This window comes from Octodon degus, unplaced genomic scaffold, assembly GCF_000260255.1.
Source record: "Octodon degus isolate 3935 unplaced genomic scaffold, OctDeg1.0 scaffold00093, whole genome shotgun sequence".
Lineage (NCBI taxonomy): Eukaryota > Metazoa > Chordata > Mammalia > Rodentia > Octodontidae > Octodon > Octodon degus.
Window position 1 is genome coordinate 6,337,948 of NW_004524669.1, and position 21,819 is coordinate 6,359,766.

Sequence of the window (21,819 nt, forward strand, 5' to 3'; positions counted from 1 at the left end):
ATTTCACTCTGTTCAATATTATGATTTTATTTGACCTTTTTATTAACCTTTCTCCTCTTAAAACCTTCCACGCTCCCAAGGCAGTGGAGGAGGAGGAGGCAGAAGGCAGTGGAGGAGGAGGAGGCAGGCAGAGAAGCCTGCCTGGGAGGACAGGCATGCAGAGGTGAGGCAGGAAGCTGCTGGTGCAGCTGGAGCACCCCTGCACTGGCAGAGCCAGGAGTGTGGCAATGGTTTCCTCCCCTCTCAAGCAAAGGCCATTCCCTGGCCACTCCTAAGCCCTCCTTTCCCATGTGCAGTTTGAGCTGTATCCAAATGCCCAGCAATTTTTTCTGTTTAAGTACACGTTTGTTGTAGAGTTAATTGTAACCATCATCAAATTTAAATTTATAGGAATTTTCTTGGCTCCACCACCCTCCTGCCAGATGTCTCCGTCTGTCGCAGTTAAATGTGTAGTGTTGAGGGTAGGGTTTTCCGTTTTTTTCATCTATGAGAAGACCATTGGAATTTTTATGTACAGTTTTGAAGGAAGGCGGGGAGAAGAGGAGAAGCTCACTCCCTTCTAGTCTTCTATGAAGCCTCTGAGTGTGGGGAGGTGGGGCAGGACCCATTCTCCTTGGGCACAAATGGCCAGGCTCCTCCAGGCACAACCAGACACCTAGGCTGGGGCCACCCCGATGTTTATACATTAGGTGTCCAGTGTAGAAAGCTGCAGAGATGTGCTTTATAGGGCCTGGCATGGGGTGGGGCACTGGGGAAAGAGGTGACCTGTAGGAACAGTTGCCACACCCACCTATATTTGCTGCATGTTTCTTCTGTGTAAAGATAATTGTGGTTCTTTCAGCACTTTCAGTGAGGACACAGTCTGTGTCTGCTCTCAATTCATTCCCTATTTGGGGGCAGACGTTTGGGACCAGTTCTCTCATCTTTCCCTTCTCTATTTTTGTGTAATTTGTTGAAAGTTTTTGTCAGTATTGTTCTGTTGGCTGAGAGGAAAATGCATCATGACTATGAAATCTAGGCTCTGCCTTTGTTTTTGATGGCAGGGATCCCTGAAGCTTAGGTGTCCCAGTCTTGATTTGTAAATATGAGTCTTTGAGACCAGATTTGCAAACTAGGGTGTATATGTGGCCCTTAACATGTGCCCCCCCCCGATTTTATTTAAGTCAGTGTGCCTGTGCTTGCACAGGAGGAGAAATATCATGTGTGTGCTTTTGCCTGGAAGGCTGACTACATGCACATTCAGAACTTGTGTCCTCTGTACCTTGTAACCATTGGCACTGTTCAAAGAGTGTGCACAGGAATGTAACTGAGAATCATGTAACTGCGATCCTCTGTGCATTTGTATGTGTGACAGTTCTCTTAAGTATGTTTGTCCACTAGCCATCTCAGGGATGGTTAGCCTTCTGGCCATGTTCTGTGTTAAGCAGGATACCCATAACTCTATAGAACAAACCTGTTTATAAAGCGAACTACTAACCTCCAAAGAGCTCTTGGTTTCTGGAGAAAAATATTTCAAACTGGCAGCTACTGCTCTCCCTGCAATGCAGAACTCAGAAAAGAACCTCAGCTCCAGAAGAGGTTTCTGAAGGATAGAGGATAGTCATCATGAAAGAAAAACAAAAGCTTCTGTGACCCAGGCCTGGGAATCTGCCACTCCTCAGTGACCATCTAAAATCGAAAAAAGAGGAGTCTCTAGCCCCCAAACAAACCCACCTTCAGGATGCTGGGATGTCCACCCCCCCCCCTTGCTGGCCAGGGGCACTCTGGGCTCAACCTCTTGGGGTAATCCCTCCAGCCACAGCACAGTACAGGAACAAAAGATCCTCGTCTAGACGCCGCCATAAAGAGACACCCCCCTCCACGCCTCTAAACCCAGTTTCATTTCGCCCTTAACGACCCAGTCTGGCCTGTGCTAGAAAATGCTTCCGCCCTAAATAGTAAACAAATCTGCAGTGGATGCTCTCGGAGCACACCCTGGACCCCCACCCCATCATCCCCTTGCTCCACATTTTCTCTTTTCCTCCAACCTTTCTCAAATCCCACCTCCCCACCCCACCCCCAAGTAAATAAACCCGAGGCCGAGTTCAAAGTTTCCTGGAGCTAAGGAGGAATGTTGGTTGTAAAAATCCAAGTTTATAGCGCACGTGGGAGTTTACAAGGGTATTAAGTGGTGTGGGATGAGAGAGCTCTCTGGACCCCTCCCCCTCCCGCTGTGGGCTTTGGGGGTACAGGGGGAGCCAGGGGACTTGGAATGTGAAATTAGTTGGGAAGTAGTTTTGGGTCTGTGGTCACTTTGTCAATCAGAACTTAAGCTGTTAGGGATGGCAGTGCACTGATGGTTCCTTGGAAGACCGCTCACAACCCCCACTAAGCACCTCTGAGGAAAAATTCTGGGGTTCTAAACATCCCAGATGATGGGACCTAGGGCGACACAAAAAAGGCCTAGACTAGGAGCCAGAAAGAGGAACAGAGCTGGTTACCTGCAGCCAGTTCTCAATCAGAGGGGAGAAATTACCTTGGGCTAATTTCTCGAGTGGGCTGACCACTGGGCAGCTTTCTTCTCCAGGGCCAAGAACTTTGAACTTCACGAGAGTCAAGGGCACTGCCCCTTCTTCCCCCCACCCCACCCCGCCTTTCTCAAGAATCTGTAGGACAATTCCTTTTTGGTGCCAATATTCCCCAAAGGGGGCAGCCCTGGGGTTTCCTGGTGCCCTAGGGCTGGATAATGCTGTTGCTAAACCCTCCCCACTTAGAGCCAGCCAGAACACTCTGCACGCGACTACACTCTTTATTATTCATATAAAACTTTGGAAAAGGCAACGCCCGGGAAGCTTTTATAACTTTGTTTGGCATAAAGGTTTTACAAGATTCCCCCCCCCCCCGTTTTTAAAAAAGAAATTTAAAGTTTTGGTCTGGAATCTCAGGTCTTTGAAAAGGGAAACAGAGAGAGGGTCTGAGGCTCATTGCAAGTGTGTTGGAAAAGGGGGGATCTGAAGCTACCTCTCTTTGCTAAAGGCAAAAGGGCTCCAAGTTTGCACTAATCCTTCCTGAAGCCTGCCTTGGACCTGGCTGTGGGGGCTGCCAGCCAACTGAAGTGGCTGGATTTTAGAAGAGTCCTGTATGCTATCTTCTTATATTCTTGAGATACTCCCTAATAGACCCCAACTTTTCAACAATATCAGAAGGACAATACAATCGCCATCTCATTCTCTGGTTTTCCTGCAGACACTATTCCCCCCCATCCCTTGCACACACTCTCAGCTCCAACCCTTAACCCTCCCCCCTGCACAAAGTGGACAAGATCCCTAACCTTGACTCAGACTGCTGGTGTGGGACTGTCTCTACACACATAGCCCTGCATCCCTGCTGCTTGTGAAATCAAAAGTGGGTTTGAAGAAAAACAGAATCCAAAAATGCTAAGAAACTCCTGTCAAGAGATTGCAGTTGTTACAGAACCAAAGGCAGCAGAGGCCAGCAGGACTGCAATCCAGGAGCTCAGAGAGAACAAAGGTGCTCATGTGAGGACATGGCCTTGGGCTTCCAAGTCCATGGATGACGACCCCTTGGACCTGCCTCCCATCTCCAAGGGACGGAACTCTACTCTCATTTCCCTCTCTGCAATCTTGGGGGAACCGACTGGGATCAACTTTGGGCCATTTTAAGGTTTGGCTCTAATGGTCAGAATAAAGGTGGGGCAACTTCTCCAGAGGCAAGCCTGGTGGATTTGGGGGTAATAAAAATGAAGATAACTGTCCCGTGGAACCTGACATTTCAAACAGCCATTAGTATTGGTCGGGCTGTGCCCCAGAGCCCCCCTTTTCTTGCTTCCCTCTAATGGCGACTGCTGAGGCCTGGCTGCTGGCCGCTGCCTGGCGGCCTACTCTTCGCCTCCTGAGAGCTGTGCTAAGGCTGAAGGTGGGAGAGGATCAACTCAAAGCCCGAGTGGCCAAGAGTGGCCAGGATCAAGGGGCCAGCGAAAAATCCCGGTGCACCCACACCATGCACACTGAGCCCAGCACAACAGAGAAAAATCAAAAAACCTAGGAAGAAAAGCCAAAGAGAAAGAAAGAATTGAGGAGGAAAGAAAATAACAAAGAAGAAATTGTATAATACAGGAAAAAAGAAAAAGAAAATGGAGAATGAAAACATCAAATTAAGAAAAAGAGGAAGGAAAAATGAATTACAAGAAAACGAAGAGAAAGGAAACTAGAAAGAGAAGGAAACAAAAAAAGGAGGAAGGGGAAATAAAAAAGAAATTTAAAAAAGCACAAAGGAAAGAAAAGTAGAAGAGATCTTCACAAAAGACTTTTGCTCAGGGAGGGAGGATGAGGGGATTTTCTCCGGAGCAAACCAGCCCAACCACTGCCTGGGCAGTGGCTAGAAACCTGACCTACTGGGGCGACTTAGAAACAAACCATCAAAGTGGGGACCAAGGCCTTCTCCGCAAGACAACCTCCCAGCCGGCTCCTCCTCCCAACGCTTCTCTCGGAGGTGTATGCCGTCTGGTTTCGATTCAGGAAGCAAAGTTAAATAACTGTTCGGCTTCGGCAAGGGGCAAGGCCGGGGAAACAAGCTGGCCAGAGTTATCAGACTTCCAGGATTAAAGGAACTCAGGGAGCACTTTGAGTAAAAGAGAATGTTTGTGGCTGTGTATATGCAATTAAGTGCAAGTTGGACATGTGTACAGATGCTAAACTCCACAACGTATGGGTGCGAGCGTGTACACGGCCAGATGTGAGAGCGATTTGGCTGGCCAGGATGCCAGGATGGCTCTGGGATCTGAAGCAGACCAAGGGCTCTTTTCACTCTCCTCGGCCTCCCACCTCCATACCTGTTTGAAAACCTATTTTCTGGATCTCTGAGAGCGCCACATTTTGCCTAGGATTGCCCTGCTCACAATTCAGCTGGGACAAAGCCTGGCTAGTGAAGAAAAACAAATCTTACCTTCAAGATTTGAGAAGAGAATTAGTTATCTCCTCTCTGCACCCAAACTAAGAAGAAAAACCCTGCAATCACTACTATAACCTTGTTCTCCATTTCGCTTGAAGAGATTTCAGTATACACATTTTATTTTTATTCTATTTTATTATTTACTTCAAAGGTATTTTACTTTCTTTTTTACCTCATCTTTAGAAGTTGCCAGATGATTTGCTTAATCTCTTGGGGGAAACTCCGGCAATTTTCATTGGAAAAATTGAGGTGCTTTGAGGGTGATTTCAGGGGTACAGCTGAGAGAACAGCTGAGATTTCTTTCTGTTCGTCAAGCGCTACATTTTTCTTCTTCTGTTTTGACACTGGTACCCCTATCGCCTCAGCTCCTAGCCTACCCTGTGGAACCGCTGGATCCTCCTGGAGCTTGCAAGGAGCTCCTGATCGCTCCTCAGCTCGCTTACTCACAGATGCACAAGGGGCAGGAGGCCCGGACCCATCCCTGCTGCCCCTTCAGGGTCGGGGTACCAGGCAGGAAGAGCAGAGGCAAGGGCTTCAGAGGCGGGTGGGATTTGTCAAGGTGCGGGCACAGTGTGAAAGCAGTCCCTGGATTTTCAAGTCCCCAAGTTGAGGTAAGAAGTGGAACCCCAGGAGCCTGAGAAAGGCACAGGTCTCTCCACACTCTGGAGAAGTTGGGGAAATGGCTTAAATCCATTCAGCATGGTGGTGATTTTAGTAACAGAATTGCCCTGGACCACAGTCTAGTTGCTAAGGGTTCAAGCTGAGGGGCCTTAGCCCTGTGGGCTGGGCGGGTGGGCGCCAGGCAGCGGCAGCAGACGGTGTGGCCGTGGCGGCCCACATGCCTTTGAACGCCAGGCCGGCACAATAGGAGGGAAACTGCCTTTGCTCGTGGCCTCGGGAAAGACGGAGCCCAAGGGGGCAGGGGTGGGACCCCGACCTGGCTGGACTTCCCAGATCCTTTCAAATGCTTCCTTCACTGAGTCCTTTCGCTCATTTCTTTCTGCCTTTTACCTCCACTGAGGCAGAATTCCAAAGTCTGCAAAACCCCAAGTTACTCAAATCTGCGTCCGAGCTAGCTAGCGGACTCTTGTTTAACAGAGCCGGCTTTTCGTTTATCTTGAGTAATTAAAGGCAAACATTTGTCCCACCGGGGGTCCCACTTAGGCTGATGAATTTGATTTCCTTTTTCATTAATGGGCCATGTTTATCATACTTCTAATTATTTCAACTTTAAACACTATTCGTTCTTGTGAGGAGGTGAGAGTTAAGGCTTTTCCCTGGGGGTATTATTTCCATTAATAATGGCAAGATTCTGAAGCAAATCAGCACCCTCCCAAAGCTGAGGTTAGAGGTGGGCTTGGGTTGTGGTCGCCTGGTAGAGGAGACAGGCCAGAGGCCGAGTGACTCTGCTCCTCTCCTGAGGCTCCCCAGCTTATGCCAGGGGATTTGTTTTTGAGGAGTATTCTAAAATTTATCTCCTTCAAACTCTCCTGCTGATTCCTACCACCCCCTCCCAGGGTGGATTCAAGATTCCTCCCTTGTGAAGACTCCTTCCTCCTAACCTTCCTCAGTCCTACTACTCTGGCCTGGGTAGAGGTTTCCGAAGTGCTGTTCCCGCTCCCCGCTATTAACACTGAGAAAAGCCAGGAAGAGCTGAGGTGTCCCCATGGCACCTGGCCGTGGGGAAAGGACCCACCAGACTGCAACATGGGAAGCTAGGGCAGACGACTGGGACGACAAACTCCAGGGACAGACACACCAGGCAGGAAAATAAAGGAGATGTGAAAGAGGGGGAGGAAACCCCACGCCATATAATTCTCAATTGCTTTGGTCTTTAATTTCATCGTCCCATAAATGAGGAAATATCAGTTCCCATACTAAATTTTTATTCCCAGCTGATAAATATGACGGGAAATTTTCGTTGGGTCCTCGTAAAAGGGAACGGTTTCGATCAAACTGGTAGGGAAAGACTTATGCAGATAATACAAACAGAGTGGCCATAAAGTCTCGGCTGTTTCCCGAGGGATGGGTGACGGGACAAATGGCTCCCTGGATTGACTGCTGCCCGGGCTGTCCCAAGTCTGGTCTGGGGCCTAAACAGCCTAACCTTGCCCTGGATAACCCCCATGCTGAGGCCACTGCGACCCCTGCAAATGAAAACACAAAACTATTTCAAATCTCCCTTGGCCAGTCCTGCAAGCAAGCCACATACGCTTCATTTTCTGCCAGTTTTTAGGGGGTTCAGGAACCCTGTGCCTAATCTCCGAACCCCTGGATGGGGGAATCCAGCAGACTTCTCTCCGCAGTCCTCTTCTAGCTGCACTGCCTTGGGCCTCTTTAGAAGCAGTCCAGCCTCTTCTCTCGTCCACGCCAGGGCGCCCGGCACTCAGGTCCTTTCCTGGCCAGGCTTTAGCCCTTCAGAAAGTCAAAACCCCAGGCTCTGACCAGGGAAAAATGTGGGGCTACCGGAAAGACAAGTTCTTTTCTGGATTCCGTTTCCTGAGGAAGGGGTGGAGAGTTTAGTTCGCTTTAGGAGAAAGGCAGCGGAGAAACGGAAAGAAGTATTTGAAACAAACATTTCCCCTTTTTTTTTTTCCTTTACTAAAAACCAGAAACAAAAACAACAACAAAAAATAGATCATCTTCCCTTCTCCTTCCAAAGATGCTCCCAGCCCAATCACAGTGTAAAGGACATTTCTTTGGGTCAGATTTGGTTGGACTCAGGTCCTTTCTTTCCTTGTGCTGATTCATACTCCCCCAACCCGACTGAGGCTCTCACAGGTTCTCTTTTTCGCTCCAGGAATACATCCTGTTTTGGTGAGAGCAAGGTCAAGCAGAAAGCAAGACCCACCAGGGCCTGAAGTGGCCGAACCGCTCCAAGGCCAAATCCCTGAGACGGTGGCCCAGAAGCTGCCCACCCAGCCCGGCCCAGGCTGCAGCTGCAGCTCCCGCGCTGAGGCTGAGGTCAGGAAGCAGACCGGGTACCTTTGGTCCTGGGCTTTCTCTTCCAGGAATCCATATTTCCACTAGGTGCATGCTGTCCCCAACAGCTCTTAAGTGCCAGCGACTCCCTCCCTGATCCACCCCCAACACTGCAGATTCCTGGACAAGCCCCACAGGGAACTTGTAACTCAACTAACCTCCAGGACTTTGGTCCCAAAGCTTCCAGCCCCAAGGGCCAAGCCGGAGGAACCAGGGAATCAGAAGAGCAGAAACTTTAGTCTTGTTTGCGGTTCTTTAACTTTCTCTACTCGCCGAAGCACCCAGCCAAAAAAAAACCAAAACACTTCACCCCACTCCCACCCCTAGAGAAGAAATGGGGATGGGGACTGAGGGGAAGGAAAAGGGAGGTGAGGAGAGGGGAGGAAGTACCTGAGTCGTGTCTTGACCTTTTAATTTGAATTTGACTGTTTTGAGCCCCGGGTTGCCTCGCTCCCTCTGTCCAGCATTTTTCCCCTCTCCAACCCTCTCTCCCCAGGAGTTATTGGCTGGTTCCCGGGAAAACAAACCCCACTCTCCCCAGAACCTCTCCACCTCCTTCCTCCACCAACACCCCACCACCCCACCCCGCCCCGGCGGCCCGGGGGGCGCTTCCTTTGTTCGCGGGGAAGGACTCGGGTGCCCCTACCCCGAGGCAGCTGCTAGGTGGCGCTGTTACTCCACGCTGCGCGCTCCGCCTGCCGACAACTTGACCCCGCTGACGTCACGGCCGTCTGAATCATCAAGGCCATTTTCAAATCCCATTGGTCTAGCCGTCACATGGTGAGGACCGAATGCGCGGATAATTATGGAGCTGATATTTCCCCCCTCCCCTTCTTTTTCCTCCCGCCCCTCCAACCGCCCCCCCTTTCCCGGATGGGGGAAAAAAGATGTCAGCTCCTCGGCTGTAGTATTGCTCCTTAAAAACCCCTCTCTCTGAAAATGACATGCCCTCGCAATGTAACTCCGAACTCATACGCGGAGCCCTTGGCTGCGCCCGGCGGAGGAGAGCGCTATAGCCGGAGCGCAGGCATGTATATGCAATCCGGGAGTGACTTCAACTGCGGGGTGATGAGGGGCTGCGGGCTCGCGCCCTCGCTCTCCAAGAGGGATGAGGGCAGCAGCCCCAACCTCGCCCTCAACACCTACCCGTCCTACCTCTCGCAGCTGGACTCCTGGGGCGACCCCAAAGCAGCCTACCGCTTGGAACAACCTGTTGGCAGGCCGCTGTCCTCCTGCTCCTACCCACCTAGTGTCAAGGAGGAGAATGTCTGCTGCATGTACAGCGCAGAGAAACGGGCGAAAAGTGGCCCCGAGGCAGCGCTCTACTCCCACCCCCTGCCGGAGTCCTGCCTCGGGGAGCACGAGGTGCCCGTGCCCAGCTACTACCGCGCCAGCCCGAGCTACTCGGCGCTGGACAAGACGCCCCACTGTGCCGGGGCCAACGACTTCGAAGCCCCTTTCGAGCAGCGGGCCAATCTCAACCCGCGCGCGGAACATCTGGAATCGCCTCAGCTCGGGGGCAAAGTGAGCTTTCCCGAGACCCCCAAATCCGACAGCCAGACTCCAAGCCCCAACGAAATCAAGACCGAGCAGAGCCTGGTGGGCCCAAAAGGCAGCCCCTCGGAGAGCGAAAAGGACCGGGCCAAGACCGCCGACTCCAGCCCAGACACCTCGGATAACGAAGCAAAAGGTAAGGCCGCCTGGGCCGTGGGCCCGGCTGGGACTCTCGGGCACTGGGTCTTCTTGGCCGGGATGGGAGCAGGGGACAAGAGTTGGGCTGAGGCCTCGGGGACGTCATGTCTGGGGAATGCGACCCCGGCTTGAGGCAGGGATCTGCTGAGCGCCAAGCTGGTGGCGCGTCACTTAGCTGGGGAAGGTAAACAGCGACGTGGAGGTGCCGGGCCAGCCTGGGCCCTGGGTGCTAAGGCAGAGAGGTGGGTGCTGTGAGCACCACAGACAGGCTGCGGGCGCCCTGTGCTGCCCAGGACTGGTGACTGCCCCCGGCCATGTGCTGGCTTTGGTTTGCCTTCCCAATGCTGGAATGCTGGGGGGCTGATGTCCCCTACTCAGGTCAAAGGCTCACAAAAAAGCTTAAAATGGCGATCTTCGGTTAGGGACGAAGGAGGGCTTGAAAAATGAACAATTTCTCTTTCTTGCATTTTCCCAATTGGAAATTGTTTCCTGAGAAACAGGATTTGTTGTTTGTGGGTCTGGTTTCTACTTGTACTTTGGGCTTCTTCGGCTTTTGGCTCGGCCAGGGGCCTTAAGCAGCAGCATTGAGGCCGGAAGAGGTGGAGGTGAAGGACTGCCCGCCACATCCCTCCCTCTCTTCCAGATGCCTGGCCTGAGGATGGCGTTGGAACAGGGCATTTGGAACATTTTAAGTTTTTTGTCTCCTCCTTTAATTTTTTTCTGTTCCTTTTCTTAGTTAAATTACATTTTATTCCCGTTGGTTTCCAAAAGCAGCCTACAAATGAGTGGTTGGAAATTTTCTCTGTGTGGCAGCCGGTTTTCTCCTGAAAGGAGTGTAGCTTTGGTTGTGTTTCACTCTGATTTGGTTTAGAGTGAGAAAGCCTAGACGGAGTTCAAGCTCAGGGTTCAAGATTCATTTCTGCTTTCTGAACTGGGGACTTTGAGAACCTTTCTCTGACACCTGGGAAAAGAATTTGGAGGATGCAGAAACAAGGGAGGGAGCCTGAAGAGAACAACTTTCCGTGAAAAGTTGGACTAAAAAAAAAAAATCAGAAAAGGCCCAACAGGGAGGAATAAACCTGCTCCCTTTGACAGTAACTACTGGCAGCAATACATAAGCGGGGCTCACTGGGTGCAGAGGTAGGTAAGATATTGAGAATGGAGCAGGCTGGGGTTGGTCTGGATCTTCTGGTGCTTTGTATATGGATGCGATGCACAGGCATGCCTGACAGCGACCTGTGACACACACACACCCCTCTTGCACGTTCCTCACACACTCACGCATGTCTGCTCACATACACACATGTCCTCTTGGTGGGCAATGACAGAGCCTCACCATCTTGAGTCTTCTCTGCAAAGGTGGCCTTGACAAATAAGTCCTCAGAGACCCTGGTTGGAAAATGACCACAACGTGTTCTCGTGGTTGAGAGGGAAAGGGGGAGACACACATAAGCACCTAGCCTTCTGTGTGGGTGTGGTGCACTTACAGTGTAAAGGATTAATTTTATACCCTCACTGCAGACCCTGAGCTTCATTGAGGGGTACAGATTTCAAGTAGAAATAACTATTCTAGCCTCACTAAAGGCAAAGTCAAGGTTAACAAGTCCAGCTCCTAAGTGCACCCATTGGGATAAGCTGCTTTTCTTTACTGCTATCCCTTGCCCATTCACCTCATTCCCTTAGGCTGCACTTCTGTGCTCTTCTCTCCCCACCCACCCCCACCCCATCCCCTTGGGTGTCTCCTCCAGGCCAGGGCCCAGACAGCTTTTGGCTAAACTTCTCCATTTGTAATTTTTCTCACCCCTCCCCAAAGCCAACAACCCCAATAAGAAAATAAACAGGATAGAGCTGGTTATGAAGAGCAATTTGGCAGGAAGCTGCAGGTGCAAAAGCAGCATAATTACAGACCCTGAGATTTTTATCCTGCAGTTTCAAGCTTACATTTTTCTGGTGTTTCCTGGTTCTCCTTCGGCTCCCTTCTCCACCCCCAGTCAAGATAAGATACTGGAAACTGGCCTCATCCTTTGGCAAAGGGAGAAGAAAATGCACAGAGACCTCAGCAGAGCTGTGTTCTGTGTGTTCCCTCTCAGATCTTTGGAGTCTATGTTTTTCCCTTAAAAAAAAAAACACAAACACATTGTCAAGTTCACTTCTGCTGCTTGAAGAAAAGGGTTGGCCATTTTAGAAAGACTGTGTCAAGGAAAGAAGCTGTCAATAAGATAATGGGAAATAAATACTATACTATAGCATCTCCTCATATGAGTGGACACATGAACATACCTCTGTGTGTATAAGTATATGTATCTCCACAGGTATACATGTGTTGTTTACAGGCATACATGTCTGCTGTGCACAGACTGGGCAGATTTCTAGGAGGCTGCAATATCTCAGATTATCTCTACCTTGACCTTAGGCTAGGAAGTTGTTTGAAGACCCTTCAGTATGCCCCAAGCTATTGCCCCTGACCTCCACTGCTGGAATATGTTTTCTTGCCTCAGTTACACACACCTAAGGGAAAGGGGCAGGAAAGAAAGAGTTTATAACTGGGAGGCTGACCGAGGCAGTCTAGTTCTATGGCAGCTCACAGGGGAGTAGGACCTGGGGCCCTGGTGCAAGGACAGTGTCAGTAGCCTCTGGCAGCAGAAACTGGGACAGAGTTTCTCCACCAAGTTGAAACGGATCAAAGCTCTGGAAATTGGCCTGGACTGTAGGGTAGACTCTGGACATGTCTGGGGCCTGGAAAAGTGCTTTTCTGTCTGGTTCAGTTTGTCTAGATTGGGAGCGTCACAGAGCTGAGGAAGGGTCTAGAGAGGTCTAGGACACCCATCAGAGCCAGCAAGCTGGGAGAAAGTGAGAATACTAGGGTTACCAGGTAAAGATCACTTGGGTAATCAAGATTGAATAAATCCTTTGAAGACAAGAACCCTTTTCTTTTATCAGCCACCCCCAAATTCTAGACCCCCAAAGAGATTCTAAGCGCCCCAAGCCCAGGAGGACCCCCACCACCAGGCCTATGGAGCCAGAGCAGCTCCCCTGTCCTCCCTCCGCTGCCCCCACAGCAGGCTGGCCAAGGCTTCAGCGCTGCTGTGAGGGTTTGCATCTTCACGGGATACTTATGCAAATAATGTTATTTTTAACAGAGGAGATAAAGGCAGAAAACACCACAGGAAATTGGCTGACAGCAAAGAGCGGAAGGAAGAAGAGGTGCCCCTATACTAAACACCAGACGCTGGAATTGGAGAAAGAATTTCTGTTCAATATGTATTTGACGCGAGAGCGCCGCCTGGAGATTAGCAAGACCATTAACCTTACAGACAGACAAGTCAAAATCTGGTTTCAAAATCGCAGAATGAAACTCAAGAAAATGAACCGAGAGAATCGGATCCGGGAACTGACCTCCAATTTTAATTTCACCTGAGCGCGCGGCCTCCCCTCCCCCCTCTCTTTTCCCCGCCCCTCCTCCCTTTGTGCCTGGTGATATTTTTTTTTCCTCCCTGAGTATAAATGCAACGCGCCTGCAAAAAAGGCAAAGACCTCAGACTCTCCTTCCAAGAGACCTATGGTTCGTGCTGCGAGGATGCTTCCATCTAAAGCATGAGAAATGGGGTGGTGGGCTGTGGGGTGTGGCGTGAGCCCTCATAGGTGGGGGTGGGAGTGTGGCTGGTGTGTGTGTCAATCCCTCACTTACCCACGCACTCACACATAGCATTCTGTTCTCCATGGAAAGTTAAGATCCAATCCACCCGATTGTAGGGAAAAAAGAAACTACGCGACCAGAGAGGGTCTGTAATCTCGCAGAGCACAGTCAGAATCGCTCCTTCCTTGCTGTATCTCCTTCTTAGAATAATAGATGTTTTGGAAAGTTCAGCTAGTGTTTGTGTGTTTGTCGTAGCATCCAGTGTCTCCACCAGACCCTTTTCCGTGTCTTTACCTTCCAGTCGCTCTGAGAATCTGCTTGAAGTCTTGTATCTGTACTGCTTTCTGCTTTTCTCCCACCCCTCCCAGCACCCCCACATCCCCCATCCACTAACAGCTCAGAAATTCCATCCAGAGGAACAAAAAATTTAAAATAGAACATAGCAAAGCAAAGACAGAACAACCCCCCCAAAACTGCCCTGTCCATGTCTGGGAGTTGTGTTATTTAAAGATATTCTGTATGTTGTATCTTTTGCATGTAGCTTCCTTAATGGAGAAAAAAAAAATCCTAATAAATTTCCGGAATCGTAATCCTCAAATGGGTGGTTTTTTTGTTTTTAGTGTTTTTTAGTGACACCCCCCTCCCCCAAAGAAGCTGAGTGTGTGGATGTGTGTGTTTTGTGTTTGACTCATCTCCTAGTCTTTCTAGAACGTCTCTTGGCGGGTTTAATGTAAGTGAGAGACCATAACGTTGATTTAAATATTATCCAGGTGACCACAATAAGTCAAGGTCATAAAACAGTAATGTCAGGACGGTCTTGGTGCGCGCGAGAGGTGGATTTTATGATCTGCAAATATAATGTGGTGCTGCAGTAAAAGATGCATTTAAAGGTGACTGGAGGAGGGAAAGAGGCAGAGAGCAAACTGCAATCTTGAGGAGCAGACGGATCTGATTGCCTGGGGTGCTGGGCTTGGCGCACCCCACCACTGCTGGGGGGCATCCCAAGAGCCCCCCACCCATCCAAAGAGAGGAATAAACTTAACCGCTGGAGGGGTACGATGAGCTCACCCCCCCTTTCAACAGCAGCTAACAGAAACGCCGGCAGCAGCAGGAGGAGGAGGCAGCGACAAGGTAAGAGAAGCGGTTTCTTGTTCTTCTCTTGGCGGCAGAGTGGGGACTCGCAGCATCCCCAGGTGTCCAGCATGCATTGGGCAGAGCTGGGAAGAGGGTGTTTCGGGCATCGGTGCTTGCTCAGAGCCCAGGCTTGCCTTGTGACCGCTGGCAGCTGAGGGCAGTGGCTGTGAGCTCCCTCTCTTCCTCTCCCGGCCCATTGCTGTGGGGTTCGATGGTTAAAGGGGTGAATTGGTGGTTTTGGCTTCTTTATCTTTGTGGGCACTTAGGGTCACCTTGAGGTCCATGCACCGGTCTAGGTGTTTCTCAGTCTGGTTGGTTGTTTGGGGGATACAAGTGCTGGAGCTTGAAGCTTAGATTTTCCTGTTTTTTCCTGGCATGGGTATGAGCCTTGTTTAGGCTCTTGGTCCTCAAGCTCCCTGGTTGTGAGGCTTTGCCAGGCAAGTGGCCTGGCTGAAAGTGGCTCCAGAGCACAGAGGCTGTGGTTCAGTAAATCTAAGCGGAGCTGAGAGGGAGAGAATCAGAGAGAGGAGGAGAGTACAGGAGAGCCAGATGGACAAAACAGGGGACCCAGCTCCAGAGTGGAAGGACAATCCAGCTTCCCCCCAGGGCCAGGGCCAGATGCAGGGAAATAGCTCCACTGCGGTGCTGGGGGTGGGGCAGAGACTTAGCAGCTAGCCTGCCCGTTTACACCAGGTTTTCCCAGAGCAATTTCCTTGGATCTGAAACTGATGAAGGCAGACCCCCCCAAGCCACCCAGTCACCCAAAGTCCACTCTCTAGCCCTTAGGGAGGTTGTTGGGGGCGGAAAGGGGGACGGGGCTGAATTTCTTCCTTCCCCAACCCCCTTCCCTTCTCCTCTGGATAGGTGCAAAGCCGAATCTCCCGCCCTGCTCTCTCAGCTGATCTGTGGCTTAGGTAGTTTCATGTTGTTGGGATTGAGTTTTGAACTCGGCAACAAGAAACTGCCTGAGTTACATCAGTCGGTTTTCGTCGAGGGCCCCTAACCCATCTCTCCTCCTTCCCTCTCCAGTGAGACTCCCCAGATGGGGCAATGTGGGTGCAGATCGAGGGGGCAAGCTGTGAGTGGGGCCGAGGGGTAAATAGAGAACCCTGTTTTATATCGTCCCCTCCTCAGCTTGTCCCAATCCCTGTGACTAAGGGAGAGGAGTTTTCCCTGCAGCTATTGTTTCCTGGGCCCAGCTGATGGAGACAGACAAAGAAGGTCAAGCCAATTCCAAGGAAATTCCAGAGTTTGAGTTTGGCCTGGTGGCCCAGCTCAGTTGGGCAGAAGGGTGGGGCAGAATCTCTGGAGGAGAGAGGAACACAGAAGGAGGAAGGCTCTAGAATGGTTGCCTTCTCTTACCTGCACTTTCAAGACCAAGCCTCCTTTTGGCCAGGACTGGAGCTTCTCAAAAAAGTGGGGCACCTGGAGGTTCCAAGAGTTAGGAACTCTGAGTGACAGCCCAGCCACCCCCTCTTCCCTTTCTATAGTTCTATGGCCAAGAAGGACATATTTGGGGTATTAGCAGATAATAGGAAAGCCATCAAGTCCAAGTAGAAACCCTCACAAGCATATCCTACTGGGAAACATTAGGGCAAAAACCTGGCTCTGGTCTGTCTAGCTCTCTGTTGCCCGTAGGCCTTGGTCTGTGCAGTTGGTGAGTCTACCGCTGTCAGGGAGTTGCCTGTCTTTATGCTGTGTGAAAGTATCTGGGTGAACAGAGGCTGCCAGCGCCCACTGTTACCATGCTGTTGGAAAGGTTGTTGGCTGATGCCAGAGGGAGGAGGGGAAGAAAATAGAGTAGGGGAAATTTGAGCATTGAGAAACTTTGCATGCTTCCTCCATTCCTTTCTCTTTCTGGTTCAATTCTGCCCCTAATTGCTAGAAAAGGGGGGTCTCAAAAGAGATTTTTTTTGCCTTTGGAGAAAAAGAGGGAGGAGCCAGGAAAAATGGGGAGATAACACCCCTGTTCTCAGAGATGCTGGAAAAGAGGAGTCAAAAGAGAATTAAGTTCTAGGTTCTCTTACTTTGAAATAATAATTCTTAAAAGAAACTTTCAAACAGGGAAAAAAAAAAGCATGTCCCCATAACAATATATGTACATAGACTTTTATATCCTCACATCCATGTGCCAGGGAGGGTATATTTGACCTTGCATAAATGTAGGTCCAGCTCTGTCTCCTCTAGGCTTTCTGAAATGCCTTGAATATAATTAGACATATACCCATTCCCCTGCCTCATATATTTTTGACCCTCAAGGAACCTGGAGAGAAGAGAAATAGAGCCTTTCATTTCCCCAGCTGAACTGTCTGTCTTGTCTGTCTGTCCCCTCTCCTTTTGTTGGAGAAGGAAAAAAAATTTTTTTCCCTTGAAGGGAAGTGCTCAAAATCTCTACAGCGCCCAGGGAAATGGAGAAGTTTCCAGAGTGGCAGGCCAGCTGGTGGGAGGCACACAAGGATCCTCTGATTTGGAGCCTCCAAGTCTTCAGGCTGCCCCAAGAACACAGCCAGTAGGGGTGAAACGAGAATCAGGCAGGAGCAGGGTGCCCAGGAGCATTGACTTGGAGGTAGTGTCCCCTGATGGGCCGAAATTCACCAATGAGCAATTTCTGGGCTTAGATCCCATTGCCCCTATTTTCATCTCAAGGCTGGTAGGTTTATAGAGGGGGCCATAGGGCCAGAGCATTGAGGTGTCCTCCTCCTCCCTAGATTCCAAGAAATGGAGCAAGGGCTCTTAGAGCCAAGGTGAGGGCCAGTGTGGTGGTCCGAGTCCACCCCGGGGCCCTGAGGCCGTGGATCATGGCTAAGGCGGTGGTAATTATTTATTCGCTTCGCTGAAAGGGAGTCTTGAGAAAGAACAGCGTGAAGAGGAGGGAAAAAAATTATCTCTCTCGTCTGCAGATATTAAGATGGATTTTTATTTCTTAAAGGACCCTCCCCGCCGAGAGCGCATAAGCGTAAACTTAATATATGCTCCGCAGCCCAACTCTAGAAATCGCAATAAAAGTTAAAACCTCCCCTACTGGTTTTTTTTAATTATGATATGGGAAAGAGGAGCAGGATTTATAGAGCTGAACTCTCGGCGTGTGAGTGTTTGAGACTTGCGGGAGAAGGAGGAAAAGGCTAGAGCTCGCCAAGGAGAAGCTCGGTCTCTCAGCTATCTCCGCGGCCCCAGGGCCTCTGGCTTAACCCGGCTGATCTGCTGTGGCCTCCCTGGGACCTCGCTCCGGTCATCGGCCTTGCCTTGGCTCGCTTGGAGATGCAGCCCTGCTTGGGAACAGGTGAAGGGGAAGTCTACAGCCGGCGACAGGGGCTATGGGTAGGAAGGCCAGCACACTGGGCTTTGTGTGGGTCCCGGACATGGGACACGAGGTGGCAAGTCCCCAGCAGGAGCACAACCCAAGTGTAGCGCGGCGTGGCCGCTTCCCCAGGGTGTCCGGGCCGGGCGCGAGAGCAGCGACAAGGTGGATCGTGTGTGGACTTTGGCCGCAGACTGGAGCAGAGCGGACGCCAGGGCTGTGGCAGCGCAGAGGCGGGCAACCGGATGTTGAGTCTGTGGGAAGGACCTTGAGGTCTGTCGGGTGTTTGGGCTGCCGGGGGCGGCGGCCGGGCGTGCGGAGCGTGCGGCGTGGGGCGCGGCGCGGCGTGGGCGAGGCTGCAGGCCCCGCACACCTCTGCGGCCGTGGGGCTGCGCCCCAGACGTTGGAACTGAGGCCCACCGCTGGTCGGAGCGTGAAAAATAAATGCTATTAAGGGTCCTACTTTTTTGTTTTTTCCTTATCCACAGAAGCGGTGCTTTTTTTCTCTCCTTCGGAGATACCTGGACTGAGTCCAGAGCAGGTTGCCCGCGGGAGGGCCCCGGAGCGGCAGCGCTCGAGGGAGGGAGCGAGGGAGGGAGGGCGAGAAGGAGGGAGGGAGGGAAGGAGGGCGGGTGGCGGCGGCGGCTGTGGCCGGGGCTTCCCTCCCCCGGCGGGAGGCGGCTGCCCTGCGTCTGTGGCCGTGGGGAGCCGAGAAGCAGGTAACGAAGGCGCTTCCCGAGGCGGGACTGGACCGAGCCGGCGGACCGAGTCCTATGGGTCTCTGCCTGAGGCCCTGGCGGGAGAGAAGGTAGGAGAGATCGGCGCCCGCCAGGCCTGGCAAGGAGGCCTCGGGAAGGTTGAACCTGTGTGTGATTTTAGGCTCACACTCATGTTGTGAGCCTGTCTGCCTCACAAGACGCGGTCTGTCTGTCTGTCTGTCTGAGATGTCCCAAACCCTGGGCTCTCCTTCCAAAGGCTGAGAAAATTGGGGAAAATTCGTCGTCGGAATGTGCACTTTCATTCATTGAATTCGCTGCAACTCAGAGGGGCTGGTCACGGTGCCCCAGGTTGGAAGGCAGCTTCCCTCCGGGTTTCTGGGTGCAGGATCCTCCGGCTCCCTCCGCCAGGGGCTGAGTTTCCGGCTCCAGGTTCTCAAGTCGCCCAGAGGTTGGAGACCAGACAGCTCCTAGTCGGGCAGGGAGGGCGGGGGAGAGAGGAGCGGCTCTGGCTCCTTAATTGTACTTCGGGGCCGTATTGTCTCTCCTTTCGCCACCTCTGCTTCCTCAGTCTGGGCTCCAAAGTCACTGCAAATTTCCTTGCGACACATACATCACACAAAAGATCAGGTAACAGCGCGCTCAGGGCCATTGAAACTCCGGGAAGAGAGCAGCCCTGGCTCTGGGGCGGCTCCCCCTCCAGCCACTCCCCAGGCTGGGAAACCAGACCGTGTTGGGGGAGCCGGAAATAGCCCCGTTTGCTGCGGAGCGGCAGGGCGGGGGCGCCGGCGGGAAGGCAGGCCCGGCAGGCCGTGGCGTTGAGAGGGCCAGGTTCACAGACCCAGGGGGTTTCACTCCTGCTGGGTCTGGGGGCCTGGCTCCTGGTGTGCAGGGATCCGGGATACCCACCTGGGGTGGGGGCAGGACGCGCGGGTCTTCTCAGGCAGGCCAGGAAAACTCAGATTCTGCTTCCAGCGCAGGCCTTAGCTAGGAGGAGTTGTGTGTGGGTGTGTTTTTCCCAACAAAGAGGAATCCAGAGAGAAGGGGGAAAGGAGAAGGGAACCAGGGAGGGGGTTGGGAGGGGGAGAGGGCAGCAGAGAGGTGAAATGAGCCCATTTCAGGGAGAGAAGGAAAATGAAAGCAAATGGAGCTCGGCCTCCTCCGCGCTGGGCGCGCTGGGCGGGTGCTGGGGAGCCGGGAGCGGGCTCCCTAGCCTGCGGCCGCGGGGATGGCCCACTGGGGGCACGGGGAAAGCCTGTTTTAAATTTATCCGAACTTGACGGTGTGGATTGAACCGCAGGGAATTTAAATCACTAAAAGGGAGGCGCGGGGAAGGGGGAGGGGATGACTCTAACCTGTCTTTCTGTCCTCACGATGCTAGCTTGATTGTGGTCTCAGCTGTCCAGGTTGGAGGTGATGGAGGAAGGGTGCCCCTCCCCCTTAGCGGGCTCTCCGTGCCCAGTGAAATCTTTTGGGCGTGGAAGGGGAGCGCTAAGAACCAGAGCAAATATAGAGCTGCTAGCTAGAGCTGGGTCTTCCCCGACTCTCAGCAGGGACTCCCAGGGCCTCAGGTCCCTCAGGTTGCCCCAGGAGTGCTGAGGAAGACTGAATGAATGGTAGAGATGAGGACTCCTGGAGGATGGTAGGAGATTCAGCAGGAATAACTCCAAGAAGATGAGCTCCTCCCTTTTGGCCCCCCTATCTTTTTGCCCTGTACCAAACACGCCTGGATTTGGGGGAAGCCTGAAAGTCTGCTACAGACTCCCTGATCTACCATTTTGCTTCTAAATGTGGAGAATGGAGGCTACACCCCACATGCATTTGTGGAACCTATAGGACCTGGGTCTAGTGGACCAAGGTCTCTCAAACTGCCCTCCCCACAGCTTCCCTGTGAAGCATAGGGAAAATGGGGCATTGGCCAGGAGGGGGCTGTGGGTGAGGCCTGCTCCCTTATCCACAGCTGAGCCTGTGCCTGAGTGGGGAGGTTACAGAGTTCCTGCTTCCAAAAGGAAGGGAAGGTAACAATCCCCACCCACTGGTTTCTTTCCTGGAGGATTTGATGGCAACAGGGATCTCTGGACAGTGATCCTGACAGCCAAGCTGCTCCTGCCTCTGCAGGGTAGCAGGCCTGGTTCACAGGCAGCTCAAGAGTTGAAAAGGCGGCCGTGTTCAAAAGGGATAGGAGAGAAGAAACATCTTTTTACAGCCACCAAGTCTATTTGAGGGGCTATCTCACATAGTAGAAGCCCACAGGAGAAGATCCTTAAGGACTCTTTCCTCTGGGGAAGATGAGATTGAGACAGACAGGCCCTGTAACCTGGTGAAGATGCAAAACCTTTTTTCTCTTGTTTCTTCGCTGCTTCTTGACTAGAGCATGGTTTAGACCCCAGCTGCCTGGGCAGCTGCTTGGGCCAACGTGGGATTCTGTATCCCAGAGGCCTAGTGTACCCACCAGAGCAGGTCCCCCAGGAGGGGCAGAAGAGGCCTCTTCCGCCTTTGTGTCCAGACAGAAGTGGCTGCCGCGCCCCGAGCTGGTCCCGCGGCAAAGGCCCGGCAAGCAAGCAACTGCACAATGCCACGGCTGCTCCGCCAGCTCGCCCCTGCCCTGTCCTGCCTGCGTATCTGCCTATTACTGCCCTTCCTCCTCCTTGCTCTCTGCATGCCTTCCTTTCCTTGCTCTTCTATCTCTTTTCATCATGCCTTCCTTCTTTTCCTTAATTCTTTCCCTTTTTTTCTGGTTATCCCCATCCTCCGTTTCCTTTTTTCCTTCCTCAGGCCTGGCTCCGTGTTTCAATTGGTTTGTCTCAGGTCTTATGGGGCTTGATCTCTCTCAGGCTGTGTCCTCTGATGTCCTCTTGGTCGCAGTCTGGCCCCGGGCCCTGCTGAAGGCTAAATATCTCTGCTCCTCGTTGCCAGCAGCCGCCTAAGAAACAGCCCGGGTCCCCAGCCACCCAGGGCTGGGGGAGGTGCTGACTGCCCCAGGGGTTTGGAGAAAGCCTCTGCAGGAGGACTGGAATCCCCTGTCTTTTCCTTGAACTAGAGGGAGAATTTTTGATTGACAGCTAACCCGACTCCATCAAGGCCAAAGAGATTTTCTGTTTCTTATTGTAATTGGCTTTCCCAGCCAATCCAGCCTGTGAGAGGGAAAGACAGTCGGAGCTGAGGGATAAGGCCCTAGGTAACCTCTCCCTCATCCCCCCCTTGCGTCGAAATCCCAGCCTCGCTAGACCGAACGGGAAAGAACCAGAGAGGGGGAGGAGCAGCCTCTGGGGAGGGGGCTCTTGGAGCTGGGGTTCATGCTGCTGGCTGCAGCTGTACCCTCCTCCCAACTTTCCTTCCCCCTCCAGCACAGTACTACACTCTCCAGCCCTTATCCACCCTAGATGAGATAGATACAGATAGGACTGAAA

The 21,819-nt window shown here is 52.1% G+C and overlaps 2 protein-coding genes across 5 annotated transcripts in view; both read left to right on the forward strand.

Moving 5' to 3' along the window:
• The first annotated feature begins 8,759 nt into the window (after positions 1-8,759).
• Hoxc10 (homeobox C10) lies at positions 8,760-13,859 on the forward strand. The gene is made up of 2 exons (XM_004637914.1): positions 8,760-9,622; positions 12,765-13,859. The coding sequence occupies exons 1-2, from the start codon at positions 8,872-8,874 to the stop codon at positions 13,040-13,042; spliced, it is 1,029 nt and encodes a 342-aa protein (XP_004637971.1). The 5' UTR covers positions 8,760-8,871; the 3' UTR covers positions 13,043-13,859.
• A 469-nt stretch (positions 13,860-14,328) lies between these two features.
• Hoxc4 (homeobox C4) overlaps positions 14,329-21,819 on the forward strand; it is a 63,992-nt gene continuing 56,501 nt past the window's right edge. For 3 of the 4 annotated variants that reach the window (XM_023722826.1, XM_023722827.1, XM_023722828.1), the window contains exon 1: positions 18,245-18,501. The gene's annotated coding sequence lies outside the window, so the exon portion shown is untranslated. Of the gene's footprint in view, positions 14,393-18,244; positions 18,502-21,819 lie in introns of those variants that run through there. The other variant, XM_004637917.2, reaches the window with a different exon arrangement.